The 12,171-nt window shown below is 38.4% G+C and overlaps 1 protein-coding gene across 2 annotated transcripts; it reads right to left on the reverse strand.

The window, feature by feature from the left end:
- Positions 1 to 6,590: 6,590 nt before the first annotated feature.
- On the reverse strand, positions 6,591 to 10,566 carry LOC148862360 (protein TIFY 9-like). Of its 2 annotated transcripts, XM_088980503.1 has the most exons (6): positions 10,301 to 10,566; positions 10,035 to 10,215; positions 9,782 to 9,872; positions 9,486 to 9,615; positions 9,305 to 9,362; positions 6,591 to 7,128 (listed from the first exon to the last, which is right to left on the reverse strand). In XM_088980503.1, the coding sequence occupies exons 1-6, from the start codon at positions 10,368 to 10,370 to the stop codon at positions 7,074 to 7,076; spliced, it is 585 nt and encodes a 194-aa protein (XP_088836629.1). In that variant the 5' UTR covers positions 10,371 to 10,566; the 3' UTR covers positions 6,591 to 7,073. The 2 variants fall into 2 exon arrangements, with proteins under 2 accessions (XP_088836629.1, XP_088836630.1); XM_088980504.1 differs by lacking the exon at positions 9,305 to 9,362 and having other exon boundaries at positions 10,301 to 10,542.
- Between the last annotated feature and the right edge of the window lie 1,605 nt (positions 10,567 to 12,171).

Consider the following 12,171-nt stretch of genomic DNA (forward strand, 5'->3'; position numbering starts at 1 on the left):
TGAGTGTTGGGATTTTTGAAGAAGAAAGGGGGTATCGAAGTTTGGAGGGAGGCTTTTTGAAGCGTTTTCCCACAGACGGCGCCAATTGATGGAGTGCGATCCGGCTGGTCTTAGTTGTCCGCTGCCTTGCTTTCGAATGAGGTAGCAGGGATCCTGAAACGGGAGAGATGGGAAAGCTCCGGGGGGAACCCGGTGTAGAGGCTCCGAAGCTCAAGTTAGAATCTTTCAAAAGCAAGGTAGTACTAGATAGCGCAAAGTTTTTGCATACCTCCGTTGTCGGGGGGGCAGGGGGCTCTTATAGTCGCTTCGCGTACTCGTCCCGAGGCCCTTGTCAGATCGGGTATGATTACTCTTGCGCTTGTCAACTCGGCTGTCGTCCCTTCTGTTGAGACAGAACCGTCACTACCCAACCGTCACTGCCTAACCGTCTAACTGGAGATGGCGGCGTCAGTGGCGGTGGCAGGTGGCCGTTTAGAGTGCTGCTGCCAAAACGTCAGATCCCAAGTCAGTCAGGCGTGGCGCCCTCGGGCACGGAATTCCCTGGTGCCAGGCATGGTACGACTTGTTTGGCTTTGGTGCCTAGAAGATGCGAAGTGCTGAGCGAGGCGGTCTTGAGCTCGGAGGTATCCCGAACTGCAACAAGGTGGGTCAGTTCGGCGAAGTGTGTCCCGAGCTGTTACAAGGTGGCAGTTCGACGAAGTCTACCCCGAGCTGTTACAAGGTAGTTCGGCGAAGTCTATCCCGAGCTGTTACAAGGTGGCAGTTCGGCGAAGTCTACCCCGAGCTGTTACAAGGTGGTAGTTTGGCGAAGTCTATCCCGAGCTGTTACAAGGCGGTAAGTTGGGCGAAGTTTATCCCGAGCTGTTACAAGGTGGCAATTCGGAAGTCTGCCCCGAGCTGTTACAAGGTGGGTTAGTTCGGCGAAGTGTGCCCTTGTTCCTGCCTAGGCTTGACCCCTTTTGCCGAGCTGTCGTTTCTGCCACGTGTCTCATAATAAAGAGGTCGGGCCAAATTTTCCTTCATCAGAATTCATCAAGCAGTCCCTGCACTTCCACTGGAATTTTATTTTCCTCCAAGGTCTCATTCATATTTTCTCCCTTTACAACTAACAAATGTACCTCACGAGTATCCTTACATTCTTTTACAAATTCAGCATGATGATGAGTAATAGTAAGGAAATTTTTTTCATTTGCTTTTGGGACCTTAGGAACACTCTTTTCAGCCATGGGTAACAAAGTGTAGCATATACCCTATTTTTCAAGTTGGTAGGTATTTTTCTTACCCATGTGCCTTGCATCTGTATCAAATTGCCAAGGCCTACCTAACAAAATATGGCAAACATCCATGTCTACAATATCACAAATACTTCATCATTATACTTACCAATAGAAAATGGTACCTTGTAGCATTCCTCCACCCGTACGTCGCCTCCTTCCTTAATCCACCCAATTGTGTATGGGTTTGGATGTTTTTCAGGAAATAATTGTAACTTTTGTATTACATCCCTGCAAATAATATTTTCTTGACTGCCACTATCAATAATTAAATCAAATAATTTACCCTAGTACATTTGGTACGGAACAATCTGTGCCTTTGAGAAGTATCTTTGTTTTTCTGGGACAACATTAATTTCCTCACAACACAAGTATATTCTTCATGTTCGTATGGACCCTCTTCATCTTCCCCATCAGGTTCACAGTATACTTCCTCCTCCACATTTTCTTCCTCCTCCCTTTCCACCATATTAATTGCTTTCCTTCTGGGATAGTCACTGGACCTATGTCCAACCTCATTACATTTAAAGCATTTAAAAGGAGCTGGCTTTGCATAGGGATTACTGGGTTTAGGAGGGTTGGAAGGGTTACCTCGGGTATGTCCTCCTATGATGGCCTTACCGCCGTTAGTTGTACTTGCCGGGTGAGAAGGTTGTACTACCGGAGTTGATTTGTTCCTGTCGACAGTTGCCGGTCTATTGTCGCTCCCGCTGTACCGGCAATAATTATCACTACAGGCATTTTCTTGGAACATCAATTCTGCTTTCAAGGTTAGGTTCCTTGCTTCATGCACACTAAGAACCATCTAAACACCAATTTTATCTCTGATAGACGATCTCAAATTGCTCAGATAACGGGTTGCCTGCTGGTTATCACTTTCAGATAATTGATTTCTTTCAGCTAATATTAAAAATTCATATGTATATTCATTAACACTACGGGAACCCTGCGCACACCGTTGGTATGACTCAAACATGTATTGTTTATAATCTGGGGGTAAAAATCTACCTCTGATTAACTGTTTCATGCACTTCCAGGTTCGAACAGGACCCCTTCCTTCTCTGATCCGAGTCTCTCTCATGCGTTCCCACCAAATGGATGCGCCTCCTTTTGGTCGAAAGGCTACTAGTTTGACTTTTCGTTCTTTTGGGATTTCCATATACTCAAAGAAACGATCAACTTCTGTGATCCAATCTAGAAGTTCTTCTATGCCAAGATCCCCACTAAAAGTAGGAATATCTACATTGAGTTTAAATTCATCATTATTTCTATAGGAATTGAAATTACCTTGATTGTGCCAATTTCTGTCGTTTCTATTGTTGCTAGAAAAAACTGGAGCACCACTAAATTCTAACTCATCATCACTGTCATCGTCAAGAATTGGACGTGGGGATGCAGCTTTGACGGGCAGTCTGTCGTGGTCGTCTCCTTCGATTGGATGTGGATTTTCCCGGTTCCATGGAACAACCTCTCGTAACAAGGTTCGCAGTTGTTCAGCCATCTCTGCCAACTGCTGTTCGATGTTACGTGTGGCCGTGCGCTGCTCTTCGATTGCTCTCCAAATAGCTGAGAACCCCTGATCTCCGTCACGGGGTGGGTTGCGACTACTACCGTCTTGGTTGGCCATCTGACTGGGCGAACTCCCTGCTCTGATACCACCTGACGCAATGTGGTAGCAATGAAACTGGGTTGGCTACGCAAGCACCAGGCGAACACAAGCTTCTAGCAAAGCAAGAACGAAAACCTCTAGAGGAGAGAGAAAAGGTGGTGAAAAACTGAATTGTAAAATCTGAGATGTGTATTAACTTGGAAAGAGCAATATTTATAGTACATCTGGAAATTGTACAAGAACTAGGAAAGAACAACCAAGATAGATATCAAAACATGTAATCTGCTAGGATCGAACTCTTCTTGATCTTGGTCTTGATAGGATCGAACTCTTCTTGATCTTATCCATACATTGTACTTCTTGAATTCTTGATGAGTCTTGGGTTCTTGAATTCTTGATGAGTCTTGGATTCTTAAATTCTTGATGAGTATTGAGTTCTTGAATTATCCTTATCCTTATCCTAGGAGCTGCTGCCCCTATAGTGAGATGGGCTTTAGGATGGGCCTCCGTCATCTAAGCACCTCGTTGTGACCGAACATGGCCAACAATTCTGTGTTGTGATGCATGAACAGATCCGGACTCATGTTTTTTAGCCTTTTAAAACCTTGGTTATTAAAATCTTATACCAGCAGCAAGTTTAGGCAACCAAAGATTGATACATATATTCTTTTCTCAGGCAAACATTGGTCATATGTTGAACCTTGCAATCAATATCAACCTTATAAAAAATGAATCGATCGAGAAACCCAAATCAGATTAATCTTAAAGAAATAACCCATTTAAACACCATGGAACATTGAAAAAAAAATCTACAGATCACCCATCACCAATCACCCATGCATCCCGCTATAGAATATACTTTTTTCAGCTATAATTTTTGTATGCTAAAAATCATTTCCCCTCAAATATTTTGCTTCAAATAGGCGTGCCCAAATAGACTCCCCGTTAGCGAGAAAACGCCAAATAGAGCTTTACTCTTGTGTTCAGCACATAATCCCACTTAACTCAATGGAACTTGTTATTCCCTCCTGCTTGTGTCTCCTACCCCAGAAATCACGACAAAGAGAGTCAGAGCATCCATCTTGTTGCAAATGTCCTGTATGGAGTCGGAATGTTATATCCCATCATTAAAATTTGTTGTGTGAAAATGCATTCTAATTTCTAAACATTTCACCCCTCTCATGTATTGCGAATTGCGAAACTTTACACCATTGTATCAAAACTTCAACTGATACTTGATAAATATTATGACAAATGTATCGAAATTTATTTTTAATCTTTTTCGAGGTAGGGTCGGTCCCTTATTTTTTAAAGGACAAATATCAAGAGGTTTTATAAGTGGTTATTCAATGTACTCATCACCATATATGCCTACCTAACCCAGACTGATAGGCTAATGGGCAGAAGCCGTGTGGTTAGGTTCGTTTTTGAATTTTCAGCCCACTATTCACCAGTTTCAATGCGTACATGATTTTATACTATTTCGGTGGCATAGTGATGAGATTAATCACTGCGTCGATGATGAATGGCTTGTTACAAAGCTGTATCATTATGACACAAGTTTAGTTGGCACGTAATGAGCATGTTTTTTCAGGGGATCCTGTTTGATCATCCATTAGATGAATTTGGACACCCCTTAGAGGTGTCAATGGATCGGTTTGAGTTGGAGTATTTGAATCAAAATCAATTTGAATAGATCGGACCAATATTTTTTAACCGTTGTTGAAGCAGATGGTCAAATCCTTTGGCTTGAAATCATTTAAGTTACGGGTTCTGTTTTACTCTTAACTTGTTTTAGACCAAAAATCATTGATTTGGTCAAAGAATCAATGACCCAGGTGGTTAAATTATCAACCCATTCAACTCAGACAGCAATTCACATTTTAATAACATGTAAAAGAGATTGAGAGATGGGAAGAGACTGACGCAATATTGTATAGAGAGAGAGAGAGATTGAGATTGGAGAACACAAAAACAATATTGCAGAGATTAGAGAAATCATATCTCAGATCTAAGTTCTCAGTTCAGTTCTTAGATCTCAGAGAGAGCCGAATGGTTGCCGTGGCATTTTCAGTTGCCGTCACTATTTCTATTGTACGGTGAATGCCAGATGTTCCTCCTCCTTCCCTCCTTCCTTCTTTTCCTTTTTGTCCTCTCTCCTTCCTTCATTTCTTTCTTTTTTTCCTTCTTTTCTTTCTTTCTCAGCCAACCAAAATTGGACACACCCTTAAAGGTACATCTAACATCTTCCCGATATTCCTTTCTCTCCTTCCTTCATTTCTTTCTTGATTTGGAATATCGAGATTATGAGTGGCATTTCTTTTTTCCTGATATTCCAATCTAATCAAACCACTTGAACCACTCAGGAAGATTGGACAAACCAATAAAACATATTGAATTGGACCCATTCAGACTTAATCATCCAAAGTATTTATTGGATTGGATTGGACCTCTTCTACTTGTAATGGATTTATATTTGACTAAATCATATTGAATCAGTGTCTAGTCCATTAACATAAAATAAAAGTATGAGTATCAATGGATCAGGGGTTTGGATTGGACCCAATATAGTCCAGATGGTCTAAAATATTGGATCTGGTCTATCTATAATGGATTCATACTGGACGAACATACCTGATAGGACCAATATCCGGTCCATTGACAGTCCTACCTCACCTCACAACCACAAGTAACATGCATTAATTATGGAGCAAATCCCTTATAGTGTCATATTAAAGAAAATGCGCACGGATGCCGTTTGGGACGCACAGTGGGTGCAATTGGAATAGTGGTTGGGGATCATTTTGATTTTTGACTCTTTCTTATTTGCTAGAGGCATAGTGGGTGCAATTGGAATTGGAATGCTCCTCACATCAATCTCACAATATGTTTCAACAACATATTGTGAACATCTTTCAAATTTATATGTTGTTTATTCATAGAAATTAAAAACATTCTTAATACATAGTGGAATGCATTTATCTTGGGGCCTTTCAAAAAGATTAATGTTTGGGGACATTATTTTTTTGGATTTTGAGAATAGGGAAGTTGGTTAATAGGATTTTGGTCCAAGAATCCTATGTTCTTTATTCAGATTTATGTGGGGACCAGGAATAGTTTATTTTCATGGGTACTATTTACCCGGACCCATCTCTTAGGTGATAAATAACTTTTTCACCTAGAAAAAAAATTGTCAATACTTAAATGGGACAAAAATACTCTTTTTAGTAATAATTTTTTATCGGTAAAATAAGCATTACTTTATTTACATAAGAAATAAAAGATCATGAGTAAATATACTTATTTGGGTAAGTATTTTCCAAGAAAAACTTACTCAAATAACTGCATTTACCCAAATAAATAACTTACTTAAAAGAACAAACCTTTAATAAATAAGCTGCATAATTATCGAATGATCATTAAGAAAATGCTTGCGTGATTTGCTTTGCCTCCCCTCCCTTTCACGATAATGGGTTTGAATTTTGAAATCCTAATTACCTTTCCTACAACTACAAGCAGGGAGTAGTGCAGTGGTCCCTTTGTCTTTGTCTTTTTTGCTTCTCCTTGCATGGTCTTGATGGAATTTCATAGTTTAATAATAGGTCATGCGGTCCATTCCATAGTTGACCACCAAGTGCAAATGCTTGACAAGTAAATCGATATCAATTATATAATTAAAAGTGCATGATAAATAGAGAAAAAGTAAGTATAGAAAATACCGATTACATTTTTAAGGAGTCCGGATGTCAGTGCATTAGTAGTAAATAACATAACAGTAAACATTGCATTTAAATAGAAATACATAAACATGTAAAACGTGATTATGTATATCCCACCCAGAACTAGAAGAGTTATAATTAAGACTATTATACAAATTGTGACTGTAACTAGCTAACATGGTTTAATTTTTGTATGCATCACGTATCCTAAATTTGTAGGTTAAAAGATGAAAAACTAAGAAAATAAGAAGGTGAGACGACTGACGACGTTAACCCAACAGGCAACAATCACAACAACTACTACCACCACTACGTACGGCAAAGCAATTAATTATAGAAAATAAATGGAATCAGCCAGTCGCTATGCGGATTCGTCAAGACCACGAATTAAATTAGCTCCTTCTGTTCATCTCACTAAGTCAATCCTTCTGGTGTCTGACTGTCTGGACTATCCCACCCGCCAAGTTTTTCTTATTTGCCCACCGCACATTCCAATGGATTCCCATGAGGCGACACCAAAGTCAACCTGCAATATAATAAAATATATTATTTCAAAGACCATGTGTTAGTTTACGGGCAAAGACATATATACTTTTTTATTTAATTGAATTCTTACACCCTGTCAGTCAGATGGGATTAAATAAAACAGAAAAGAATCAAATAAAAGGTGTCTCAAGACTCTCAACTGGACAAAAGTCTACATATTGATATCACAGAGACAAGTGAGTCAAAAACACGGGAAAGTGACAAATCATCTCTGTACTCTGTAGTATATAATAACAGACGTCCAAAGCAATCTGTTGGTAGGTCGAGCTCGTATCAGCCACTATCCAATTACATGAACACGCTAGCTATATATAATATATCCAACAAAAAACGCATCACATGGTTTTAAATTGTTTTATTTGTGACGCAGAGGCTGTGGTCGAAGCTGATGCAAGCTTGAATATCATGCCGGGTATGTAGACGGTGGTTGGTTACCTTAGACCACCGACAGAACATGCTAAAATCAAAACATCAGCTCATGTCATGTTTTGTGGCTTTCCATGGTGGGTCTCATATGTTCAGGTAATGTTTGATGAAAAATTCAGAGAATCTCAAGCAAGGTTTAAAATATTGATACGTTCGATATATTAGTATGAGCGATAAATTGATACAGTTTTTTAATATATATATATATATATATATATATTTGCAACTAGTTCAAGAAAGTTGGTTTAGGCCTTTTTTACACTCCGAATTAATCAGACTCTTGATACACCTACTATAAGGGCATATCGATTGATACGGGCCAATATATGTCAATACTTTCTTAGTCCCAAGTCAATTGTCAGTCAAGAAGGGGTGATTCAGTTGATATGTTAGCTGGTTGGTTCCAGCATTCAAATCCCACTATCATCATCTTGGGGAATGGGGGGTTAAGGGTGATAATCGAGTGTGGTGCTACACTACTTAAAGGCTCCTTGGGGATTCAGGTATACCACTAAATACCAAACAAAAGTCATTATTAGTCAGTCATTTAATGGATTATCTGCTTTGAGTCTGGATCTCTTCCCAACAAGAAACCCTTTCAACATGTTTCAAGATGTGAGGAAATGAATCATGTAGTTGGGATTTTTTGCTGGGAGGAGATTCCGTCTCGTCCACTTTAATCTCTTGAGATAATATATATTCTGAGTGTGCTTCAGTTTCAAAGCAATTGAACCAGTTTAGCTCAGTCTTCAACTCAGTCCTCCCAAAGGAGCCCTAAGCTAATTCAGCTGCTTTGAAGTATTCCATATAAACTATTAAAAGAGGCCTAACAGCTTGAATGAATAACTGACAGCCGATTTAAACTCTTCAAATATTTCACCAAACATAGCCTATAGGCTATCTGTGTGAATGTCGCCTTGGAAAGCGGGGAGTCAAAGCTGCTGCGCTTCAGCCCTCTTATATAAGCACTTAATTCAAAACAAATAATTAAGATTGTGTTGCAAAATCTCTCCATGAACTTAACATATAGAAGATATTACCATTATGCAGGTAGATGCTATGTAAGTAGAGTTTTTACTTGCCGGAGATCCGGGCTCCAAAGTACAGCTGAATTCAATAAAAACTGACTCCAAAAAGTCAATACAAAAAAGAGTGAAATATTGGAATTTGAAGGTACAGAGTTGTTATATGTATTTTGCCTTTTCTTTCTTTAATTTTTTTTTTCTTTTGACGATGGGGCATTTTGGCTTCTAAGTTCTAACATTCCCAAAATGATTGTCTCTAATGAGAAGAATAGGAGAAAAAAGAAAAAAAGGATAAATTAAAGATTACTATACCCTATGCTTAATGGGTAGTAGCAATTATTTTGAGAAACTTGTATAAAATGAAAATTGCCAAAAAATAGAAAAAAAAACAAATAGCTTCTATCAAAACTTAGAAGTGAAAATTGAAAAAAAATGCTAAAAATCATTAGAAAAAGAGTAATTTGGGTATTTATAAAAGTTTAAACAGTTATATGAGAATCTTTTTTAAAAGTAATTTCTCACCATGCCCCTTCATCAATGAGTCATGAGCGAGCCATGCCACATTGCATGAGGATGAGGTAATTAAAGGAGGGGTTTTTTGTCAGAATCTAAAAGTTGAGGGTGTCTTTGTATAGCAAATAAAACTTGTAAGCAGCCAAAATAAAGTTTTACCAAACACCGGTCAAAATTAGTCAATAGTAATACCTCTCATTGCGCTTCTCGAGGAACCTTTTAAGAGACTTTTTTCGAGGAATCGGCAACTCTGCGGTAGGCAAACATGTATATGCCAGCCATCTTAGGAAAATTTTCAAAACGCAAGCAATTGCATTTCTATTTGTGGAAACTGGAAAGTTAATGCAGCATCACCAAAAACAGAAATTCTTACCTCCGTTAAGGCTTTCCAGCAGCTCATGCTCGTCGGTTGACGACGAAGCTACAACTTTCGGATCGGCCGTTACAGCAGCGTTGCAATTGGCAGTGCTTCCTATTTCAGCCAGCTTCATAATTTTCTCCGCCTAAATAAATAAATAAATCAATATTCGGAGGACGGAGGAGAAGAAGAAGAGAAAGTATGTTTCTTGTATAAATCAATACTTACATCCTACGTCAATAAAAGATTTAAGAAGTAAGAAGAAATATATATATATATATATATATATATATATATATATATATGCTAACCTTGTCACGGGGAACATCGAATACGGAGACGGTTCCGTTGTAGAAAATCGTTAAAGGAGCTGTTTCTGGTGATGGACTTTCAGAAACGGCCCTGAAAAAACGAAATCATCATGCAATTTGTTTTGTTTTCAAGCAGCAGCAACACATTAATTTGTTTTGTTTAATATGTAGAAAAAAAAAAGAAAATCTAGACATTGAGAGGGTTTAAGAAATAAAACGGTGTTCATGATCATCTGGTGAACTCTATAATTACCTAGGACTGATCGGATTCACGACGGGTAAAGTCGAAACGAAGTTTTGGTTCTCCTTGGGAGTGGTGGGCCGGCAAGTGCCGTTCTCCAGGGGCTTTCCGTCCAAACTCACATAGGAAGTTCCGGAAGCAATTACGGTCTTCAGAAGTTGAGGATTGAGCTTGGAGATGGCGCTCTGAATGCCTGTAGGCAAAATGAAAGGTTAGAAAACGGAAGCGAGAAAAGGAAATAGAGATGGGGCGGGGAAAAGGGAGAGATCTAGGCGGACGTCGAAGGGCTTTTCGTTGGTTTTGTCTCTCCATGCCGAAGAAATCGAGTTCCACTGTTGCTCTGGACATGTTTGCGTGACTTATCACTGGAGTTTGGAATGAATTGATTACAGAGAAAGGACGTGAGTTATAAATGGAGGACACGAGAAAGGTGAGGGGAAGAAGACTACGGGTAAAGAAAAGAACATGGTACCACTTACTGACTACTATGTTTGATTGTTTGGGCGTATTAATGGGCCAGCGCCCGGGGGTGGGCGTGGGGACAAACATAAGGAAACCCAACACCTGCCTATTAAATAGTAACCAATAAATAAATAAATAATGTGCGACCTTCCATCTTGGAAGGCTAGACTAGACTCTAGAGTTCTGGGCTTCTGCCTTCAATTGTGGTGGACTGGTGGGTGCATTAGCCTCCATTGTGTACAAATTGAATTATGGGAAAGCTATCAATAGTTATGAAATGACATTTACAAAATATGATGTGTTTAGTCATGATTAGGCTATATGGTTTGACACGTTTGCCGTTAACATGGTTTTTAAAACCAGACAGGACCCGATGGTCGGACCAAAAAACCTCCGTTTTAGGCCACAATCAGATTTTAACCAAAAAATATTGATTTGATCAGTAAATCGTTGATTCAGGTGGTCGAACCGTTCCACCTAGGAAACGGACCCTGACTAGTTCGTTCCCCAAGCCGGTTTTAAAAACCTTGGCTGTTAGTTTGTTCAAACGACCAAATTTCTAGTCCTTCCATGTTGGATTGGCATGTTCGGCTGTTCCTGACACTTGCATGAGTTCGCAACTTGTGAACTAGTTCAGCTTTCGTCACGGCAACACCTATTAGAGACGGGGGCAATAATCCCACCAGTCACTCGTGGAACGATGGCAATTACTCCAGCATTCCGGCAGGTATTCTCCATTCTCTCCAATAATTGGATCATTATCCCTCCTTTTTCTTCTTCTTCTCTTAAAGAACCATTGAACCTAAAAACTTAAACTGTTAAGTGAGGTTCTTGAATGGTTTGTTCTTCAACATCTTCTAAGCCTATTTCAACTTGATAACCTAAAAACTTAAACTGTTAAGTGAGGTTCTTGAATGGTTGGCGGGTTTACGCTCCCCGTGATCTTCACTTGCATATAATAAAGTTAGTTGATAATGATTCTTATATACTTATTATCCATTTTTCTTTTATAAAATCACTACCAAATAGTGGTTGGTTGCAAACTTGCATTTATTTGGGGTCTAGCATGTTGGAAGGGATTGAAGGAAGGATACAAATCAGATCTTTACATTTTTTTTGTAAGGTGGTAGTCTTCTTATAGAATTTAAACCTATTCAAGAATTTCATTTAACAGTTTAAATTTTTTTGGTTGAGCGATTTCTTGTACCGAGGGTGATCATCAAAAATCGAAATTTTGAATCAAACCAATAAAACCGAATTGAAAAATCCAATTGATTGAATATATATATATATATATATATATACATATATATATATATATATCATAAATATATTATATATATTTTTAATATATATTATGTATTAAATACATATATATGTGCATTATATATTTAATATAATTATATTATACATTATTTATAATATAATATATTACATATATTTCTAGTATTTACATTATATAATTATATATCTATTTACAACATATACTAAAAAATCAAAAGAAGAATAGTGGAAGAACCAACCAAGTGATCTAATGTTCCATTCTCATTGTTCCATTATAATTAATTAAATTTCAGCATAATATATGTATGACCTGTACTTATCTACGCTTTAAGCCCAATTGGTATCTTCAATCAATGTATTCATGTTACAAATAATCTCTAGGAAAGATGCAAATCGCTGTTTT

The sequence above is a fragment of the Nelumbo lutea genome, chromosome 3 (assembly GCF_056320005.1).
Source record: "Nelumbo lutea isolate HS-2025 chromosome 3, American lotus-T2T, whole genome shotgun sequence".
Taxonomy (NCBI): Eukaryota; Viridiplantae; Streptophyta; class Magnoliopsida; order Proteales; family Nelumbonaceae; genus Nelumbo; species Nelumbo lutea.